This window comes from Pteropus medius, unplaced genomic scaffold (assembly GCF_902729225.1).
Source record: "Pteropus medius unplaced genomic scaffold, Ma_sr-lr_union100, whole genome shotgun sequence".
Taxonomy (NCBI): domain Eukaryota; kingdom Metazoa; phylum Chordata; class Mammalia; order Chiroptera; family Pteropodidae; genus Pteropus; species Pteropus medius.
The window spans coordinates 1257094-1281011 of record NW_024352790.1 but is presented as its reverse complement, the minus strand read 5'-3'; the positions used below and the strand labels follow the sequence as shown (position 1 = coordinate 1281011).

General features: G+C 36.7%; 1 protein-coding gene across 13 annotated transcripts in view; it reads left to right on the top strand.

The window, feature by feature from the left end:
• Nucleotides 1-23918, top strand: part of EPB41L2 (erythrocyte membrane protein band 4.1 like 2) — a 193307-nt gene that overhangs the window by 107532 nt on the left and 61857 nt on the right. For all 13 annotated transcript variants that reach the window (XM_039849928.1, XM_039849926.1, XM_039849925.1 and 10 more), the window contains exons 4-5: nt 8251-8355; nt 22760-22802. In XM_039849928.1, coding sequence (XP_039705862.1) covers nt 8251-8355; nt 22760-22802 — 148 coding nt within the window. The remainder of the gene's footprint in view (nt 1-8250; nt 8356-22759; nt 22803-23918) is intronic.

Genomic DNA, 23918 nt, shown 5'->3' with positions numbered 1-23918 from the left:
ACAGTGATGGTGTTTTACAAAACATCAGTGGTGTGTGGCGTTGACTACAATCTGCCGGGTAAGCAGTTGCACAAATTCCTCCAAGCTGAGAGGCCTCCAGAAATGTCATGTTTTGGCCTCAGTAATGAATGCCACAAATAACAGCACAGGCACGGGGGACTTTGCTCAGCGCCTCAGATTCCAGCCTGCCTTTCTTTGGCTGGGTCTGCTGTAGATTGCTTTGCCTTTTTTTTTTTAAGTTCCCAAAAGCTGGTCTTTCAGTCCTTGGACAACATATTTTAAACCTATCTAAATTGTCTTGCTTTGTCTTGCTCCTCTGGGTATCTCTAATGTATTATGCAGTCTTTTGGAGGAAAAATCAGATACCTGGAAAATAGACCAAAGTACTTTCTTGTTTGATTTTTAAGTTTTCAATCCACTGATTGATATTGCTGGTCAAACACGGAAGTAGGGTTAGCAAGAGGCAGATGGGAAAAATAGATCGTAAAGCTTGTTGGCATTTAATATAGAAAGTAAGATTTCTTTTTGGATTATGCTTTGCAAAATTTTATTAACAGTTGTATGGTTTTAATTGTTTAACTTGGGGCTACATTATCAGAATAGAGATTGACACAGTTTGTAGTTTATAAAGATTCTAGTGTAAGAAGCGATACAAAGCAAAGGATTGCTTCAGACAGCAAGAGGAAATGACAGTGGAACTGATGTTTCAGTAAAGGAATGTGTAGAGACTCCAGAAAGCCCCACTGTCCCCTTCTGCATAAAGGTGTGACATGACCTGCACGTTAGAGAAAGAGGCAGATAGGCTTTTCTGCTTTTGTCATTCCTCTGGTTCCCAAGAAATATTTGGAAATGCTCTAAATTACTAAGGAAGAGTTTAAGTACAATGTAGAATTGTGAAAATAAAATGTAGGTCTGTGGCTGTTCTTCTCCCAGAATCTAGTTGGCAGTGTGTGTTTGGTTTAGTTCCTTGAATATCTATGGGCTGGTCGTCCATGAGCTAGATCCAGCGGATTGCCTAAGACTGCGAGCCAGAAGGCCTGAATTCTAGACTCAACTCTGCCAACTTTTTGGCAGGCTTCATGGCACCAAGCCATTCCATCCAATAGATATCTTGGCCTACTCGTGAGCTAGTTACTCAGTGAGGTGCTGCTGTAGGAGACATACTTTTGCATAAATAATTCAGTCTTCCAAAGTAATAAATCTCAAAAGAAGTTGATTGTAAGTGTAGGTACCATAGAAGAGAAATAAAGTGCTTGAAAGAGAGAGATGAATATTTGGAAACTGGAATAGGCTTCATTGGGAAGGAATATTTAGAGATTTGTCTAGAGATAGGTTTTCAATAGTTGGAAATAAATCAAGGTAAAAAAGAAATTTAGAGTATTTTTTGGCAAATCAGTACCCCTCTTTATCTGGGTCAGTGTGGCAAATTGCTCTAACAGCTATGAACAGCTGCATGGACTGGTATCGTCGGCGCACATTGTAAAGCAAAATATCTCTATATTCTGCTTGGTTAACAAATGCATTTTTATAGCACTTTCATGCAGTAGAATTTGAGTTGTTTATAAAAATTAAAAGTGACAGTAGAAGAAAATGGCCTTTCTGGATAGAAATACAGAGTACTAATGTTTATGGTTATACCCACAAATAAGAATTCAGCTTTTAAAAGAACTTCAGGAAATGAGACTGAACAGTTAGGTTGGTTAAACTCTCTATAACCTGTTTCCTCATTTGTGAAATAAGATTGGATGAAGTAATTGTGAAAGCTCTTTAATCATATTTAAAATCAATTATTTTTAGAGCAGCTCATCAAAGTCCTGTGATTTCAGCTGCCTTTTAATAAATCCATGTAATGTGCCAAACATTTTATTAAGCACTTTAAACACTTCATTTAATTCTTTTATCACCATTATGTGTTTTTATTTTAAAGAGGAAACTGAGGCATAGCGAGGTTACACAGCTATTAAGAGATAGGGCTTGCATTCTGGGGTTCTCCTTCAGTGCCCTTTTCCCATGCTGTTGAGAATTGGTGATTTTCATGAAAGGTGCTTCATAGGAGATTCAGGGAGGGGGCGAAGGAACAATTTCAACTCGCCTCCCCCATTTTTTATGTACTGCCATTATGAATTGTGTCTTGGTTCCTTTCTCCCAAATGATGAGAATTATTATTTATGGAGTGTGTTGTGAACAGTGTGAAGGCAAAAAAGAAGTTGTGAGCCCCTGGGTCATACTGCTGTTAGAGCATACTCAGGTAAGTTCGATTGCAGATTAGTACTTAAAAAGTGGACTAACTTGAGACATTTAATATGTAACATTTAATATGTGTCTCCTGATAATCTGATATATTTTCTTTATGACATAAAAATATGCCACTTTGTTTGCCTTTTTCAGTTTGCTTTCAAAAGCAGATCAGTTTTGTTTTCTTATGAGTAACTTTTCTGAGTTTTCTGTTATAATTTTCTTTCCTTGCTCATGTTTCTTTCCCTCGTGTCTTGATGGCTTTATTCTAGCTATTATTTATTTTTGAAGATATTTGTTAAAAAGAAAATTGCCTATTTCTTGGGGCTTGGCTTCATTTGTACTTCCCTAAGGAGGTGGGTTTTTGGAAGTAAAGCATTTTACTTTCTTCTGGCCTTGCTGAGAGGAGTGTGGCCCAGGAAGACTAGCCACTCCGCGTGTTACTCACATCCCTTCCTCCCTCAGCTGCAGGGTCTAACGTGTAAATTGGAGATAGTAATGGTCCTGACCTGCTTCCCTCTCACTTGCCGCCATGAGCTTCGAGTGAGCCAATGCCTTGGGGACACCCTTTGTAATTTGCAGTGGCCTTTACATCTGTTGTTGTGACTAACTGCATAATGACTTTAAAAAAATCTTATTCTCAGATTTCTTCATGTGCATTTTTATGTTTTAATTGAAAGATCCTAGGCTAAAAATAGCAAGTTGTCTTATATTATTTTATTTTTCTTTTCCTCTCTTTTTTGTTGATCTCAACTTTATCCTCTACATCATCATGAAGCTTTTTGGAATATCAATGGATTTTTGTTTTCTTAATATAATTTTCAGTTTCATTACAACATTTATTTTCAACATTCCCTTACCATTTTATCAGAATATTGTCTCTATAAAGGACTTTACGCCTTCTGTTTTATGAAGCAATGATTTCTTGCATACTTTTTTGAATGCTTATTGTTTTCTAATATTTTCTGGTTCCTGTGCAAAGCATTTTTAGAAACAAAGCCCTTGCATCATTTTTAAATATTGCATATCAAAACCTTTTGAATGTTAGTGAGTAAATAATTAATGGAATAAAGTGATTATAGATTAATGGATTTTATTTTATCTGTTTAGAGAACCATTGAGTTTTCTTGAGAGTTTTAGTATTCATCAGCCATTATGTCTTCTAATATTGCTTCTCCCTTGTTCTGTTGTCATCTAGAATTCTAATGAGATATATGTTGACCACTGTATTCTTTCATGTCTATGAAATTCCTTCATATTTTCCATCTCTTTGGATTTCTGTGCATTCTGGGTAGTTTTTTCACATCTGCCTTTTGGTTTACTGGTTTTCTTTTTAGCTATATCAAACTCTTCATTTGGATTATAATTATTAGTTTTTCTAGATGTTCTGTTTGATTCTTTTCAGAATCTATTTTTTGATAGTTTTCCATTGATGATATTTTAAAATATTTATTTTTTAAATATATAAAACATACTTGTTTGTGTTCTATACTTGATAATTTCCATTACCTACAGTTTCTGAGGATCTGATTCTGATACTGTGTCTAACTCTCAATAATTAACAACTAGTTTCCTTGTGTGTTTGATTTTTGATTATATTCGTTGGGATTTTATCTATGGAAATCAATTGCTTCTGCCAGACAGCTGGGCCCATCCAATTCTGTACCAGTTTAAACTGAATTCTCTTTTTTGGCACTTTTGAATCGAAAAGATAACGCCAGTCTCCAGATCTGCATGAGGGCTACGTCACGGTAATTCTTCTCTACCTCAGCTCCTGAGCTATGGTCTACAAACAGTAAATCTGCTACGGGATAAGTTAGTGTTTTGTTTTAAAAAGATAGTGGGGTTTTTAGTCAAATAATTTCAAGAAACATTAGGTTGAATGATAGTAAACAAGTTTTTATTTTTTCACTGTAGAACTTCTCAGGGTATCTAATGCAAATAGGAGTTTTGATGTTTAGTAGTTATGTACAGTAAGCAGAATTTTTTTTGTCCCACTCTACTCCCCTTTTTGAGATATGGGTATGTATATATATGGAGCATCTCATGGAACCAGTGGGACCACTGGAACATATTTTGGCAAATACAAGTCTGTATCCTCATATCTTTGTCTGCCTTCTCATTGTCTTTCCCTCTGCATTGGCACCACTCTACTCTATAACTGTATGTGTGTGTATGTACGTAAGAATGTGTGTATATCTGTCTTGTGTTTAAACTGCTTGAGGGAAGATGTGATTTTATCTGGTAATCTTATCGCCAGTAAAAGACGTTGTCTTCGGGTAGACTCTTGCATCAGGCTATCTCATAGGCCATTGGTCAGGTGTATTTGGATCAGTTGGACCAGATACCTGGTTATATCCGAAGTGGTAGATTAATAGGATTTCTTTGGGGTGAGAGGGTGTTTCCTTTTTATTTTCTGTCTTGGCCAGTTGAGTATAAAGTTCCTGAGACCATGTATATTTTATTGTTGCTTCCCCAATGTCTTCTCATAGGGACTGATACATGTTAGATGCTGGATCAGTATATATTGAGCCTTTTAACCTGTCAAGTCCTCACAGTCATGAGAGAGTGAGACAGTCTACCTATCAATCATATTGTATGACTTGTCCATTATGGATGGGTTAAATTTTTCACCTTATATTCCCCAGTATCTTTTGAATAGAAATTGGCTCTGTCAGACTCTGTAAACATCTGAAGAGAAAAGTAAGTTCTTTTAAATATGCTGTTTCTCCGCCTTAAAAAATAATCTCCTCTTTTAAGATTCATTGCAGATGTTGCAGTCCTGGTGAAGGTATGCTTTTTCTCTGACAGTTACTCTGTCCATTCTTGATGTTCCCGTAGCATCTTTCAGCACATGCCTCACAATATTGTTGTGTTTTTGTCTTTCCAGCCAGACTTCTAGTTCATTGAGAGTGGAGATGTTGAATGGAAGCTTAAGTAATATGTGTGTTTAGTTAAGATTTTATCAAATATTTAAAGTATCTATTTCCTGGAGAGGGAAGGAGAAAATAGTAGTGAAGCAATCTGAGCATCTAGAAGATACTTTTGGTGTTTTTTACATGTGGACTAGTGAAAAAACAGTTGAGAATGCAATTCAGCTATGATTGAGTAAGGCACTTGGTTTGGCATTTGGACATTTACTATCTTATCGGGTTAATTGGAACCTCCTAGTGATCTGTGAGATAGCTGTGATCTCACTTTACACTTTAAATAGACTAAGTGGCTCGTCCATTGTCACACTCGTCTAGTAATAGTGAAGTGCTTACAAAATGTTGAGTGAGAGAGAAACTTGGGCTTACTCAAGCCTTGTGCTGATGCCGCCCACTGTGCTGCCCAGCATACCAACACCAGATTGTGGTGGTGAACTTCATAGATGTTTTCCTCTAAATCTTTTAGGGGAATTCTGTCCATGAGAGCATGTTTCTATTTTTGAAGTGGAAAGAATGAAGTGGAAAGTGAGAAAGAATGATTAATAAAAATTGACTTTACACCAGTGTTGGAACGTGTTTTCTTTGAACTGAGGCATATTATTTATAGACATCAGTTGCCTTAAATATCTTTTTACCTTAATTTCAAATAGCATTTAAACCAAATAAAATAGTATGAATCTCCTTTTGACTGTTATATTTCTGTATGATGTCTGCAGCTACTTAGTTTCAGTAGTTAGCTTATTTGAAAGTAGTTGTCATTTATAGCCAGGCATTTCATAGAAATGATGTTTGTTTGGGAACTATATCTGATTAAAGGTCAGCTTTTTTTATAAGCTTCTATTGAGTTTTTAATATCTTTGTAAATAGGATAAATAATCCTGCTTTATAGTAGATAAAATGTCCTCTGTGGCTCATTTATGCCTCATTATAAATGCATAGTGGGCAATGTGTAAGTAGAATACTATGGCAGACGCTGTAATAGTTTGCTCCCTTTGTTTTCTCAGATAAGAAAAGTTCCTAATTACAAAGCAGGCACTGAAATTATAGCTGTGGTCAGTCATTATGAGACTGAGTATATTAAATGTTACCCCATTTAAAGTATGTTACATATAGTTTTTTCAGTTGATTCAATAAGTTTTTTTTTTTTTTTAACACATATTATGCTAGGCAGTCTTCGTACTGGAGATTCAGGAGTGAACGATGTTGAAATTAATGTCAAAGAGAGCAAATTCTGACATTTTCGATGACCTTCAAAGTATTCTTTGCCACTGTTTGCAACCAAATTTCCTTACATTTAGTCCAGGCTCATGTAAAGAGACAATTGATTTTACTGCACCTTTAAGAAAGTAACTGTCATGATTTGAGTCACCTCCTCATAAAATTAATTTAAAATACCTTTAAATTAAGAGTTTTAAATTACATAGATTAAAAATTGCATGTAGTTTAGATAATAAAATTCAGAAGTTTTCATTTTAAAAGCTGAAACCAAAATTTTATATAAACAAATCATTTTTTAGTGTTATAAAACTCTAGATTATAACAATAAGAGCCAATATTGATTAAGCACTTACTGTGTGCCACACACTATTCTGAGCTCTTGTTGTGTATTACTATTCATTTAGTACTTACCACATCCTTTGTTGTAGATCCTTTTATCTCATTTCACAGATGTGCAAATTAAGGCAAATAGCAGCTGTGTCTTGTCTCTGGTCACTTGGCTTGTAAATAATGGAAATGTAGTTAGAACTTTGGTATTTGGAATCAGGAGCCCAGTTCTCTTATTTAGTACATTATATTTGTGTGTACTTTTACTATGTGGACATATAAACACATGTTTATCTTAAATGTACTTAGTAACTTAATTTTCTGGATCTGTAGTGATGTGGATAACATTGCTTATTAGTTTGAAATAATGTAATCTGTGTGGTTTTCTCCCTCTTCTACTGTTTGATATAATTCCATTTTTTAAAGAAATGTTACTATAAAAGGTATAATAGAAGTTCCAGATTCTCCTTTGCAAGTCTTTCAGGCATGAATTTCTTACTTTGCTCCCACAAAGAGGAAGAAAAGGTTAGAGGAGAGAAACAAGCTCTTGAATTGAGTTTCTGTGAAAACTATCTTTAGAAACCCCTTATTACAGTTGTACTTATTTGAAATAAAAATGTCTTTTATATATTTTCTATAATTTTCACACACTGGATAAGCTGACAGTATACATTTTGATAGTGTAAGGACAGGGTGAAAAAAATCTGGTGGCTTGTTCATTTTTCACTTGCAGTCTTGTAGTTGCTTGGATTAGTACAGGTGGAAGAAGGCGTATGTGTGACCTGACCTTGCAGTTGGGCATTCCCAGGGGTGTGCATCTCTATCGGAAATGAGCCACCACTTTATATTTTGCTGTTGATTAGACAATGAACTTTTCTTCTACAGCTGTCAAAGGCTTTTACATCTCTGTTGATAGCAACTTCTTAAATTAAAAAACAAAACACAACAAACTAAGGCAAAAATATGTTAGATCCTTAGAGGCAGCTAATTTATTGTCTCAGTTTTATTACCTTGTATTTTACAAATTTGTTCTAAAGAGTAAATGCATATCATTCTTGGAAAAAAACATACCTTTTATTGAAAAAAAAAATAGAACAAAAATCAAACCTAAGCACTGACAATAAATCATGTTAGGATACATTGAAGAAGAAGGTAAATGCTTTTCCTGGGAGGAGTATACATTGTAGATATGATGTGAGCCACCTTGAGGAGTTGAGGGAGGCAGTTTGGACATTATTTTGTACTGTTTTAAAAATAAATGAACTAGAATTTTACTTTTTAGTTCTTTTTATATTTACATGGAGCAGCAGTAAAAACATTGAGCATCTGTCTGATCATGCATTCATGATGTGTGTATATTTGTGTCTTGGGCAGTGAATCTAAAGTAAAAAGTTAATAACTATTTTGTATTGTTAAAAAGATTGGAAAAAATATTTTATATTAAGCTAAATACTGTTATGTAATAGGATGCTCTTTATTTACAGTATTCATGGAATCTTTAAGTGCTTGAAAAGTAAACATGATATTTCTTTTACCTCAGAAACGTGCTAAGGGACAAGTGTTATTCGACAAAGTGTGCGAACATCTCAATCTCTTGGAGAAGGACTACTTCGGACTTTTGTTTCAGGAAAGCCCTGAGCAGAAAGTAAGTGAAGTTATTTCAAGTTCATTTATATCTTCTTAGAAAAATGCTGTATTTTTTCTTAACTATTCTAAATTTTCACTTTAAAATAACATATTTTATGTTTTTATCATGACTTATTTTTATGTTCATTGTAGATATTTGACGAATATTGAAAGCTTGTGTAGAGGGAACCACCTATAACTTTTTGCCATCACGTGTGTACTTTTTCACTTAGACTATAAGCACACACATTCGGTGTCCGGCGAGGGCCCACTTTCTGATTCACAGACAGTGCCTTCTCACTGTTCTTCACATGGTTTGTGGAGCAAGGTGCTCACTAAGCCCATTCTGAGGGCTCCATCTTGATGACCTAATCAACCCCAAAGTTCCACCTCTAGATACTCTCACATAGGAGATTAGGTTTCAACATATGAATTTGGCGAGTAGGGGGCGGGATACAAACATTCAGCCTCTAGCACTTTCCTCATTGTTAAAGGACTTTTTCTCTTCTATATCACTTTCTGAGGCTTGGGACTTGAGTTATGGAAAAGCTACTGAGTATAGGAGAATAAAGGTTTGGTCCATGGTTGCACCCTAAAGTGAAGCCTTTTTAAGTATGGTAGATTGTGGCTGTGGACAGACTATGATCATTCTGTTTGAGGATGCCCAGAGCACTTGGTTATAGTGAAAAGAGTTATTTTTCAGTATCTAACATTCATATCACAATAGAACAGTCAGAACAGAACAGTCAGTTGATAAATACAGGCTGTAAATTTTATTTGCCCACATGCTATTATTGTTTGTATTTATATGTCCTGGTAATGAAATACAGGGTACTAAGGGTATTAATTACATATGAATTAAATTTTCTCAACTTGCTTAGTTTTAAATCCTTGATATCTAATTTGCGGTTTAATTCCACATTAAAGACAATTTAAATGCATGCCTGCCTGCTGAATAGCATGCGAATATTCTTATTAGAACTCTATGCAGAATACTTTTCTCAGAAGTAAGAGCATATTAGGCATTCAATTAAATAAACTAGGCAGTTTTCTTAGGCTTTAAATTATAAGGTGGTCTTCCTAATGTTTACAGTCATGTGCCCTTCTTTGGCCCTCTTTGCTGCAAAAGAGAAAGTACTGGGAGTTTGGCTTATTACCCAGTTTTTCTGAGATGACATATTGGTAGATCCATAGGAGTGTGTAGTGTTTATAAAATAGGGAGACTATCTGGTCTATTGTAAAATATATAGAATAACATTCTATTAGTAGAAATACAGGATATGCCGCATTAAGACAGCTGCAATTTCTGGAACACTAGATTTACATAAGGAAGAGTGGTATTTAGATGGTAGGATTCACTATTTTTTATTTTGACGACTCCCAATATATGTGTCTTCATTCATGTCTTTCACCTGAATCTCAGACTCATATACTTCACTGCCTACTGGATACTACATTCAGTTACCAAAAAGCAAACTAGGCATGTTTTCCTTAAACTTCATCTGTCCCCGGAAGAGTGACAGATGCTTCTTATACCTCCTTCCATTGTTCCAGTAAGATCTGTCTTTTCCACCTGTTAACATCTCTCTCCTGGTTCTCTTTGTCCACAGGTCTTGCTTCGGTTTAGGCCCCTGTCATCTCTTGCTTTGACTATTTTATTACTAACTGTACAAACTGCCCAGTCCCAGGCCTCTATGATCATGCTTCATACCGCATATCTGATTTTGGCACTCCCTGGCTTAAAGCCATTTAGTGGATACAGTCTAACCCTCTTAGTGCGGTTTACCCAGCTCTTGGTCATGAGACTGCAGTCTGTTTACTTAGCTTCATTTCTCAGTAAACTCTCACATACAGTCCATATGTAATCAACACCAGTTTCTCTTCTAAAGGAGCCTTGCTGGTCCATACAATATCTGCTCGAACATGCTACTCTCTACATTTGGAATGTCCTTCCCATTTTTGTATCTGAATGCCTGCTTTTCCTAAAGGTCCAACTTCAGTATCCTATTCGATGTGATTCCTTTGACCACCCACCACCACCCTTCCTGCCCCAACTCAAGGAGAGTTGACAGTTCCTTCCCTCTGTCATCTAGATATTTAGCACAAACCTTTTTTGTGTGTCAGCCTTTCTCCCCATTACTCTAGAACTTCTGGAGGGTAGAGAGCATACCTTTTTATCTGTATAGCCTCAGATATTTATTAAATACTACCTGCATGCCATTTCATACCCATTAGGATGGCCACTATAAAAAAAAAACAACAAAAAAAAATAGTAAATAACAAGTGTTGATAAAGATGTGAAGAAATTGGAACCTTTGCACACAGGTGATGAGAATGTAGTATGGTACAGCTATTATGGGAAACAGGTAGAGATTACTCAAAAAATTAAAAATAGAATTATCATATGATCCAGAAATCCCACTTCTGGTGTATATTCAAAAGAATTGCAAGCAGGATCTTGAAGAGAGATTTGCACACCCATCTTCACTGCAGCATTACTCACACACAGTAGCCAAGAGGTGGAAGCAATCCAGATGTCCTTTGATGGATGACTTGGATAAAAAAAATATGAATAGAATGTAATGAGCCTTGAAAAGAAGGAAATCTTGTCACATGCTATATACCATGGATGAACCTAAAAAACATCATATTAAGTGAAATAAACTTGTTATAAGCAAACAAACAAACAAACCAAGCACTGTATGAATCTACTTACATGAGGTATCCATAGTTAAAACTCATGGAAACAAAGTAGAATGGTACTTTCTGACTGAAGGGAAGCAGAAATGGAGAGTTGCTCAGTGGGTATACAGAGTTTCAGTTTTGAAGATGAACAAGTTTCAGAATCTGTTCTGCAACAATGTGAATGTAATTAGCACTGCTGAAGTATACTAAAAAATAGTTAAGATGGTAAATTTTATGTGTGTGTGTGTGTGTGTGTGTGTGTGTTTACCACAATTAAAAAAAAATACTGCTCATGTATAAACCAGTGTACTCGACTATGTAAACAATTAAGGCATAGACTCTGCTTCATGGACGTCCCACTTAAGTTCTAGATGAGGAGACAGTATAAAAAACCAAATTACACAATTACTAAATTTTGATTACTGCTCTATAGCAGAGAGTCAGGGTACTGATGGAGAAGACTTTTGGGAGAGAATGCTGCTTAAGCAGAGACCTAAAGTGCGAGTGGACTTTGGCTGGGTGAGGGGACATGGAAAGGACCTTGAGGCAGAAATTACTGACTGTTTGAAAACTGGAGAGAAGTCTGGTGTGGTTAGTGGGGGGATGATAAAATGAGGCTGGGGAAAGAAGTCAGTTATTGATGGGGCTCAGATCATGCACAGCTTTCTAGGCTATATATTAAAACTTGGGAGATTTCCTTTTTCATAAGAAAAATGGTAAGTCATTGATGGGCTGAAGCAGTGATGTGAGGCAACCAGTTTTGCCTTTAAAAAGATCACTTTGGCTGTCAGACTGGGGTGAGAGGGAACTCGAACAGAACTGCTCACTGAAAGTACAAAAGTGGACTCAGCTGAGGTTGTGGTAGTGAAAGTAGACAAGCAAATGATTTAAGAGAGATTTAGAAAGGAGATAGAAGCAATCTGATGATTGATTGGGTGTGAGGGATGATGAACATCAAAAATAAGGGCTGAGTTTCTGGATGGAGTGAGGTGCCCTTCAGTGAGAAAGGTGAGGACCCATTTGGGGGATGGCAGGGTATATCATGAGTGTAGTTTCAGATATGTTAAATTTTAGGTCACATAACAACTTTTGGAAGAACAGGCAAATCACTGAATTTAATTTTGGATATGCCTTAAAGAATGGCAGCTAGCATGGAACAAATACTCTAAGTGGAATCTATCTCAACAGTACAGAGTGCAGTGGGGTAGTTTTACCTGATGAGAATAACATATTTATATTGAGGCTTGTGGTCAGGCATACTTATTCATAATTTCTTTTAAAAAAATCTGAATTGGCTTTTACCAGAAAAATATTCTAAAATGAGATAGACAGGACTATTAATAGCTAATCTGTCTGGGATTCTTGCAGCAGGCAGTGTTCTAAGCATTGACACGTGTTGTCTCATACAGTTTACAGAATAACCTTCAAAGGTAGGTTTTATCAACCACACTTTATAAATACGGAAAGTTGAGGCATAGAGAAGTTAAATAATTTACCCAGAGTCGCATAGGTAATAAATATTGAAGACAAGATCTAAAACCAGGTCAACTAAGAAAAAGAAATATAGAAAATTTAACAATTCTAAACTTTCTGCCAGTCAAGGTAAAAGTGGGTACGTTTTTTTACCTGTCATCACTGGAGAAGTGGAATAATATCATCTTGCCCTAGAGGATATTTTCATCTTATTCTGAAAGTCCTTCTGCAAGGCTATGTATGAGGTGTCAAAGGATGTTATGGGCAGTGTTCCCATTATGAGATTTCCAGCTGATATATCTGTAATGCTGTCAATAAATTTAAAGGATGACCTGACTTACCGATGGTTATTCTGTGAGAGTCCATGCCAGTGCTTCTCAAAAAGGACTTTTTCCTTCCTATCAGAATCACCTGGGAGATGAATTTCCAACCCGGAATCTTATTTATCTTTCTTTTACACTCATTGTTCACTCAGAGGCACACACAGGCAAACATATCTACCCTGACATTATACTCACTGAACGTGCCATGATTTCTCCCCTCTCCATTAAAAAATAGTGCCATCACTGTTTACTTGTGGGATGTTAAGGGATGTTACAGCCTATGGGATGGTTCCCTCACATATCTAGGGACAGAAAATAGACCAAAACTTTTTGATCAGTGTCTTAGTTCTTTTGGAAAAATATCAGAGAATGGATGGCTTATAAACAACAGAAATTTATTTCTCACATTTCTAGAGGCTGGAAAGTCCAAGATCAGGATGCTAGCAGATTCGGTACCCAGCGAGGGCTGCTTTTCTGGTTCATAGACAATGCCTTCTTGCTGTGTCCTCAAATGGCGGAAGGGGTTGAAGCAATTCTCTGATGCCTCTGTTATAAGGGCACTAATCCAATCATGACGGCTCCATCCTCATGACCAAATTATGCCCCAGAGGCCCCACCTTAATATCATCACATCCTGCATTACGATTTCAACAAACCTTCAGACCATAGCAGTCAGGCTAATATTATTTAAGTATATAGGCTTCTAGTAATCTAACTCAGTTCAATGGTAGAACTTAACATAACCTATTCTAAATACCAGCTGGACATTTATTAGTGACTAGGAGACACTTTTAAGTTTCACTGCCTGAGAAGGGCCTATGGTATGAATATTTTATATTGTTCTATAAAGGCAGTTCTATAAATTTTGGAAATACTAGCAGTTTAATATTGACATTCTATTATAGAAATTGAGAATTGTGACCAGTATTTTGAATGTGGGCAGAGTAAGGATATACTGCATGGAAGAAAGGTAATGGCTCCAGTATGAAGCATCATGGTTTATATGAGAAGTTTCAAGTTGTTTGACAGGGCTGGAGGATGTGGCAGCTCCAGTCTCTCTATCGAAGAGGGAGGGACCTATGAGCGATTGGCAGGTTAGAAGGAGGAGTTAGGGGCTTGTCTGGAAGCTGTGTTTTCTCAGCAAGCACAGTGTTTTTAATTTATATCATGAATTAATTTGGGGGCTTTGTGAGGAGTGCTGGTGGAGATTATGGGAAAGCGAGGCAAAGGTCATTATTTTGGAAGGCCTTGTATCTTGTGCTAAAGAAGTTAGATTTTTATCCTGATGTGAAGGGTTTTAGGTAGGAAATGACACTATAAAATTTGCATTTCAGAAAGAGTAACCTTTTTATGGCATATAGGGGACTGAGACCAGAGGCAGGAAGGTCAATCTAGTCCAGAGGTGATGGAAACTCGGGCAATGACATTAAAAGTGATGATGAAGAGATGGCGGTACTAAGTAGGTTATGTGTGCGGTATCGTATGACTAATCAGCTCTGAGGTCTGAGGGCAAGGAAGGGTTTGAGGATAAGTCCCAAGATTCAAGCTTGGGTAACTGGGGAGCTTATTGGAGAATTTTATACAAGGACCTTTGAGGATAAGCAGCAGTTTGGGGCTGGGGGCAGAGATGGAATCTAATTTTCATTTTGCTAAGTTGGAAATGCCTGTAGGCTATTGGCTACATGATGTTTGGGGGTCAAGGGTAGGTGATGGCTGAGGAAAGTTAACAGTAAAGAATTTGAGAGTGGGGTGTAAACTATGATTTAAAGAAGCTTGGCTGTGTAGAGAAGGACAGGTGGGACAGTGATACGAGAGGATATAGACCAGCACTGTTCAATAGACCTTTCCATGATGATGTCATGTTCTAGACCTGCTCTGTCTGGTGTGCTAGCCACCAGCCAGATATAGCAACTGAAATATGGCCGGTGCACCTGAGGAAGTGAAGTTAAATTTTATTAAATAGTACAAATTTAAATTTAAATAGCCTGTTGAGACTGATGGCTAGTATGTATAACAGTACAGAGAGGCTACCAGGGATTTGGAGGTTGACATTTTCTTGGATGGAAAGAACTTTGACTTTGTCTATGGAAAAGCCCACGAAAAGGTTAAGGTTGAAGAGAGAGGAAAGTGAAGATAATGGAAGCTTCCATAGTCAGGATAAGCCTTGAATAAAGAGGACGACCTCATCCCAAGTCTGCAAGAAGTAAGATAAGAAGGAGTGGTGCAGTTTTAAATAAATCCAAGTTAAGCAAAGTGCTGCGTAAAATCTCAGAAACAGGGTAAAATCATCCACTGAGAGTAACTAGGGTAGTAGTGGGGACCCAAAGATGCAGATTGGAGATCATACAGTCGTGATGGCAGCAGAATATTGGTGTGTTTTTCTCTAATTGCCATCTACAGTTTGGGTGTGATAGTGAAGAGATGAATTATTAAAGGGGTTCCCAGTTTTCTGTGTTCACAGTGGTTACGGTAAGAGGACGAAACTCGTGATGCCGATGAGATGGTAGTGAAGCTGAGTGCTGATTCTTCATCAGTTCACAGGAAGGAACATAACTGAATCTGAAACGGGCTGATAGGTGGGGAAAAATGGCTAGGGCCAAGGAATCAAAGTCCATAGAAGTTGATGATCAGGTACAGTGGAAATAAATGGATAGAAAACTTGGGAGAGGAGACGATTGCATCCGAGAATGAGATGATAAAGTCTGATGAGGTGGAGAACTCTGTGTGATGACAGGACCAGTTGTTCAGCCACGAAAAGAGATGGCTGATAAGGAGAAGGCAAGGTCATTAGGGCAGAGGATATTAAAGTAAGATTACGTATAGGATTCTCATTGACAAAAAAAGGCTAATGCTAAACAAGGAACTCATAATTCTTATTTACTTTGTAGCTTCACTTATGAAATGCAAGATGAAAGTGCTCACAAATTTAGACATGCACTTTGTTTTCTAGGCATGAGCTATAGAACATTGGGAGAATAAACAGTGGAGTGTCCTTTCTGAAATATTCACTTTTTAGAATTTGAATGCTCAAATGTAATTGGCAATATAATTATTCATATGAAACCTGTTTGCTTTCATAACTTTTGTATTACATATTTTTTTATTCCTCTCACTTGTATAGACAAGATTTCAGTCCTCAAGACATCAGGCAAAAGAACTCTTATTTTTCAGTTATAGACTTGTATGGTGTCCTATTTTCCCACAGATTAAGCTGTACCAGCTGAGCTTAATCAGTCCTATTTTGTTTGAAACCCATGCAGTTTCAACAGTAGGATATACTTTAGGATACAGGAATTTAAGATGCGTTCTCTTTCATGCTGAATATTATTTGCATTTATAGAAGTTTCAGTCACTTGCCATTTCAACATATTATAAAGTAAAGGTGAGGGTAAAGCCGTGGTTATTTGTGTACAAACTTTACATGGAGAAAAATATGTAAACTTTTGATTTTTGTGTTAATACTCCATTGTTTTTCTCATTGTTGAGACCTTGAGTTGGAAGACTTTCAATTCACTTTTGAGTATGAAAATCTATCATTATTAATGTTAGAACTTTATCATATCAAGAACTCTTATGTAAACTTCACAATGGAAAATGTCATTAAAATATGTCGAATCGAGCAATATATTACTCTTTTATATATGAAATCCCAAGTCCATAGAATTCTTATGTCTACATGGAACCATCATTAAGAATTTTGGACTGTCTTTAAAGTGGAAAAAGATTGTTTTGAATTTTTGATGTTAATAGAGTTTGGCATCTGACCCCAGGATTATAATGTCATTTTGCTTCAAGCCATATTGAAAGAGGAGCCTATTAGAAGTAGTTGATAGTCACAGCTAACTTTTTAAAAATTGATTTAAAGCTCTTGCCTGATAGCCAGAGCATTTCTCCCCAGAAACTAGAACTAAAAGCTCAAATGTTAACCTTTTTGTCATATGTAAACTATTCTTTAATAAAATTCTATATTCAATCCAGTTACGCCTTATAATACCATAGACAGAAGTTGAATCATGTTCTACCAGATGTACACCGACTGTTTAACTGTAACATAGAAAGCCTGTAACTTCACAGCTAAGCACCAGCATTATAGTAATAGTCTATTAGACCTAATTTAGGCAAAGGTATAATAAAGGGAATCTGCTTTAGTGCTATAAATTCTTAAGGGAAAAATGCAGATTTCAGACAAACTTACTCATACTGTTAACATTTAGAAGTATGCGTGAGTTTGGTTGAATTTAATTTCTCTCACCTAGCCAAATTGATAAGCACCAAAAATGAATGAGGAAGGTATGGCTAGGCATTTTGAAAAACTTTTAACTGTGGAATCTCAATATCCATCCTAAAGGAGAATTAGGCAAGATAGATTTTATTTTGGGAGGTGAAGGGCAGGGTAGTGGGACCTAGAAGGTAGATTTCGTGACTGTATTTTGAGTCGTTATCTAGGTCTAGTGTGGTCGGTGGCTGGTGACAGGCAGCTGCACACTAAGACTGCCAATGGGATGCTGCCGGTCGATGGGCCTGGTTTCTCATCTTTGTCAGGCGAAAGTGGAATATATAGATCTTGATATTGTTTGAAACAGCTATTTAGTGTGATGGAAGGAGTTTACTTAGATGTGGGAATGTGGAAGCAGTGGCGTTCTCGGATTTTCTGCAGGATGCCGTCAGCAGTTGGACTACTTAGCCAGTGAAGTCTGGGCATATCTATCTGACAGGCCAGTTAAAGGACTTGAAAAATGTCTCTTTACACATGACTTTCGGGAAACGACAGGAATTTACATAAAAAGGAATCTAGGGCTCTACTACTCAAAGAGTGGTGCAGGAACCAGTGGCCTTGGCACCACCTAGAAGCTTGTTAGAAGTGAAGAATTCCAGGTCCTCACCCTAGACTGACCAACTTGCAGCCTGTTCTTTGACGAGATCTTCAGGTGATATATGCAAACCTTTAAAGTTTGAGAAGCACTGAAATAGGGGATTAGATGTTCTTTTGAGGTGGCAGAGAGGATTATAGGAGTTTAGAAGGTCAGGAAAGCCAAGGGAGTAGGGGGCCCTCATAACCCAAAGTGGCTCGTGATTCCAGAAATGTTCCAGTACTCATAGCCACTTAGGTGGGAGTTAGGCCATTCCCATTCTGTTTGGAAATTTGGACCATAAATCTCTGAGGGTTTTCCTAACACTGATATCCTATAAATATAAATATAATGATTCATAATCAAGCTTTTGAATATTTTAGATGTTTCTGTTGTTAGTGGATAATTGAGAATCATCTTCATTTTACATTTTTTTTCTGAGAACCAATGTTAAAAATATAGGGACGTGCCAGAAGACTTGGCTGTTTTGCCCACAGATTTGTAGTGGATAGAGAGTAGGACTAAGAAGCTTCTCTGATAAACTAACAGAAGGACTTCTGTGTAAAAACAAAACAAAACAAAAAATAGGTGTATAGTTATTTGCTTCGCTGCTTAGTTAAAAAAAAAAAAGTCTGTAACTTTTAAGGCAGAGTTTTTAAAATTTTTAACATTTTTTTGTGCCATGGATTTCTTTGACAGTCTAGTGAATTCTATGGGTCGCTTCTGAGAACAGTGTTAGAATATATAATTGCAATAAAGCATACAGGCCTATAAAGAAAGCCATTAAATAGATAACATTCTCAAAATATTAAAGAATTTGTAGTAAAGTAATCATCACTATCTAGTCTCCTACTGTGATTTCAAAATGTTGATTAGCATAAATGACATTTCAAGATCTGTAACTACTGTAATTTGATATGGAACTATTTTCGATTCCTACAAGTGACAAAGCTAAAGGTACTCTTAATATTAACCAGATTTTCTTCTACATTTGTAATTGATGGTAATGCTAATTTTCAGTTTGAAGTCAGTGAAGTAAGGATGTAAGATTTTTTCTCCAACCGATTCATAGACTGTCGACTTAATAACACTGACACTCAGGACTACATTTTAATTCTAGTTTACTTCCATTGGAAGCCTGTGATAGGATTCCTTGTAAGTTTTATTAATTTATTTTACCTGATGGTCATTCAGAAGATAAATGCTTACTGAGCTCGTACTTTGGGTACAGAGTGGAGATAGGAAGCGGAAGGTGAGGAGGAGGATACCAAATTGAGTGAATGAATGTCCCTGCTCTTAAGTAGCTGGCAAAATACTTCTCTTCTAATAAACCAAAATAGATTTTATTGAAATCGAGCATGGATTTTAGCACTTTTTAGTTTTTCATTGTCGATTATACCTTAAAACTTGGGAAACACTGAGAAAATTCTTCTCTTGCCTGATCATGAATCGCCTGCAGCTGTCACTTAAAACAGAGATTCTCAGGCCCCTGTCCTCAAGAATGTTTTGGTATGTTTCGGGTAGATGATGGGTAAATCTGTTTGTTCCATTTAACAGATGTGCCATATGGATCCTTATCATTAGGCAAAATTTAGAAAAACTTAGCTAGGTAATACTTTCACATGATAGAAGCATTTGGACTAGTCATACTTGTAATCATTTTCATGAGAAGCAATTGTGCTGTTTATGTCTTGTCTTCATTTCCAGGAAGAGGCTTTGTAGAAAGGGCTGTTATTATCAGATAATTTTCTCTAAGGAAAGGGGGTCTGATTTTTATTTCTTCTGGCCCATGAATATAGTGATTGTATTTTGTGAACCCAGAGCCTGATTTATTAACTTTTTGTGGATATAAATGTTTTATAAATGTTAACTTTTTAAATATATTTAACACATTACCTTTGGAAATATAAAATTATGTGAAGAAGAGATACACACACACACACACACACACACACACACACACACACACACACACACACACACACACACACACACACACACACACACACACACCCCAAAAGGTGATAAGCCAATTTAATTTTATCATTGCAAAAAAACCATCTATTTAAGGCACTTGGTAAAGTACTTTATATAGGTACTTAATTTTCAGGAAGCATTCAAACGAATGATTGGTTAAAAAGAACTACCTAGTGAGGTGGATGTTATGATCCTCATTTTGCAGTTGAGGAAATTGAGGCTTAAAAGCTAAAGAATGAATCCAAGTTTATACAGAGTTGGTGGAAAGCCAAAATTTGACTCCGTGTATTTTTCATTCCGAAGTATATATATATGTGGCAGTCAAATCTCTTTTTTTTTTTTAAAGAGAATAATCTATCATGGTGTGTACATATGTGCATTTATGTTATTCACTTTTTCCATCTTTTTGAGTCTGCTTCTTGATTCACCCAGCACTCCTCCTGTGTCAAAACCAAGAACTTTTTATTTGTTAAAGAGTTTTATGTCTACCATGTGTAATTGCTGATGCAGATAATAGACTTGTATTTCTTTTGAAAGTCATATTAAGTCATTATTTTGTTTTTTTACTTATGAATTTAAGACCCTAGGCAGTAAAATTATATCCCACTCGTGATCTAAGTACTTACTGGAACTAATTATTCAAATAAAAATAAATCTAATAAAATAATGTAATCTGTAGTCTTTTAAGATGACCACAGCATCGGGAGGGAGGAAGAAAGCAATGGGCAGATATTAATCAAGAGGTATTAATTTAGTACCTTACTGGTTGCCTAAAACTGTCAAATACTGCGAAGGATACAAGTAGTATGGTCTGTCCCGGCCCTTGCAAAGTCGTACTGGGGACGGGGAGACCTCCTTACGCCTTGGTGGGAGTGGTGCTCACTAGTGTAGAAGCAAATGCGTTGGCAGCAAAGGGAAAACCAGGTAAGCAAACGGAAGGAGGCACTTCTGCTGCTGCTGTTTGCTCGCTTCAGCAAACTCTGCCCACTTAGCCCTTAGATAGGAGTTTGAAAGAAAAGAAGCCATTGTAAATCTTCTAATATTGCAGCTGGCCATGTTGTAGAAAGTGGCCCAAGAATGACACTTGAGTCTGAATATGGCTGTCTGGTGCACAGAAACTTGTCACTCATACTCCTGGGTCTGTAGAGCTGTGTGACTCTCTCCACGCTGTGCAGAAACTGTCAGGGAACTTGTACCAAGGGGATTGGTGCTTCGGGTGAGAATGGAAGGTGCCGGATGGCTGGGACGCTGAGTCATTCCAGGGTCACTGAAGATGATGTTGCTTCCACCATCTTCCTCTTAGAACAGAGAGAGGTCTTCTTTGCTGTTTTGTAGCAGGCATCTGTATTAACTGTCACATGAAGAAACCCAAGATTTGGGAGAGTCTGTCTAGCCCTTTAAGACTAGTACTTTCCCCTGTACTCTTCTCTTTTTCTATGATAATGTTTTTGTTTTTTTTTTTTCTTTTCAGTTTGGCTCAGTTGTCTCTAATTCAGTTTTTCTTGCTGTGGTTGTTACTTCCTTGGATGAAATGCCACAACACATTTGACTTCCTTTACCTCTTCCCCCAGCCTCTCTACTGTCTGGGCTAGAGACTGAATGATGTATTTTTCTCATTTTTGTTCACTCATCATAGCCGGCCATTTGTGAGCCAGCTGTTGTGTGAGACAGCAGCTGCAGGGCAAGGAAGTTGAATGCCAGGCTCTTTTCTGAGGGAAGAATTAGAGCTTCTCCCTAACATTGCACTGGAGGTACCATTAGAAGGTCCTACTGGCTCGTCACATGGAGCCATGCAGCTGGGACACCACTAGTATGAAACTGGATTAAGTTCTAATAGTTCTTTATGGAGAGGTTTGAGGATAACCAGTGGTAGAACAGAGCCCTGCTCACCTTGGATCCTTGCTGCCCTGAGTGCAGGCAGTGACTGGAGTGGTAAAACCCTTAGGGGTCTATGCAGCTTTGCTTTCAAATCATCCCCTTGTTACTACTTTTTAATAGTGTAAGCTAACGTTCTGTTGTACTAATTCAATATCTTGCTGAGACAGCAGGTTATTTTCTACATAACAATAAACATTTTAGTCATTTGCTTTATATGTCCAAATAACATTCTGTTTAAGTACAGATATTATATAATAAATTATTTTGGATACTTAAAGTGAATGAAATTTATTGTAAAGCCAATTATTTGAATCAGTTTATTGTATCTCAAAAAGGTACTTGTTCTCTTGTGTTAGCAAAGATAAAGTAAGGTGAACTTTAATAATGACTTAAAAGGATAAGGTGGAGAAGTATAAAAAAGCAAAAAAAAATTCTATATACTTATATAATTTTTTTAGATGTGTGTTTTGCCTATAGCTTTGAAAGACAAATATTTAATGTCTTTAAAGTAGGTGGTTTGAATCTAGAAGTTCGATCATTTTTGCTTTAGGATGTTATATTATAGTGGTTTCCTAGAATATTTTTATGTTAGCTTTCTCAAAAGGTAGAGATAAGGGGAAGTGAAAAAAAGTTCTTAATGGTTGTGACTTCCAGCTTGGAATAAAGTTTTAAGCAGGAAAACCAGGAAGGAAAATTTCTACTCCAATCTGACAGCACTTCTCCAAAGCATTGCACAGTTACAGAGAAAAAGAAAATTTAAGGAGGAAGAAGAGGAAGAGTTGGCTTTAGGAGTTGAGATCATTGTTTTTACTGGAGGATACATACTTTTAACCAATAGATTCTGATTCAGATTTTATTCTTTATGAATTGGAGCTAATTATTGCTCTCACTTCAGTGTCCATGAGGGCTGTTTCCTGGTAGTTCTGCTATAGAATAAAGACTATGTGTAGATATATCATGTCTTGTCATTTGGTTAGGTGTTTAATTTCAGATCCCAGAAAAATGAGGCCCAAGAGACTCACCTTAAAAGTGTTTTAATATTTTATTTATTACACACACATTCAAAAATAAATCAATACTTAGCCCAGTGGAATGCTAATAGGTGAAACGAACTTCGGATAGGACTTTATTAAAATATGTTTGTATTTACTTAAGTGTGTGAACTCTAAACTGTTCCATTTTGGACTCTGGAATATTTTTCATGGGTTAATTAACCTTTATTTCCCTCCCCCTGCAGAACTGGCTAGATCCTGCAAAAGAAATAAAGAGACAACTGCGAAGTAAGTATTTAAATAATCATACTTTGAAGTTATTAAGTTAATCTTTACATCTGTCTTTAATAAAATTCATGGAAATGTAAACTAGAATAATAAGATAGTGATAGAATGATCAACTGTATTTTGCATTTATGTCATATAGGAATTTAAGGATGCTAACAGTATTTTCGTGGAATCATGATTTAATTTTATGGATGGCTTAAGGACTCCCATGCTGGTCCAGAGGTTCTAGACTCATTGTCCTAAGTATTTCCTCATGGTGTCTGCCCCTGTGAAGTATAGATGATCTTTTTTCTCTGGGAATAAGAATGAAAAGCTGCTTTTCTATAACTTTTATTCTAGGTAAACCTATTACTGTTACTTTGTCTACTTAATTTTGGAAGCGTTTAATTAGTAAGGATATCATCATCTCTGGCCCCAGAGGCTTTTAGATGCAGTTTGTAGATGTCCTGGAGAGAGGACTGTGGGAAGAGAGAAAAGCTTGCAGAAAAGTCTTTCAGTCCTCTGCCGTCATGGCTTTCCCTACTCCTTTGTTCCACAGTCCAAGGCCACTTAAAGTGCTCTTTGAGTCTGGGTTTGCTGTTAGTCTTTTTCTTCCATTTCACCATTTGTTCTCATTGTAGACTCCCAAAGTAACTTAAATGTCCCACCCTAACCAGCTTCAGTTCCCTCTGTATGTTCTGCCTCTGCCTGTGGCTGACTTTGTGATTGATATCTGTGCCAAGGAACATCACCACAGAAAAATCTCCGATAGGGGATCGGGATATTTCATTTACTTCAGGGTATGTGATTGATTGAAGCAGAAAAGTTAGGGAGCCACTAACAGCTGGAATTTTTAGACAGGAGAACAAAATTCTTACCAGCCCTCCTAGACCTTGGGCCCCAAGCTGTCTAGGGAGAAACTTTCCCTGAGTGTCAGCTGCAGAATGCCCTTTGTGCTGTCGGTTTCATTTCCGTACTTACTATTCCTAATGTCAAAACACTGGAACAAATCTATACTTTCCCTTCTGTTCCTTTCCATCTACCTACCTTCTGTCTCATTTTAGGTTCTCCACATTTTTCTTTATTTCTTTTTCTTAAATTATCTTTTTGGTAGTTTTTCTGTCATTTCCTTCCTTC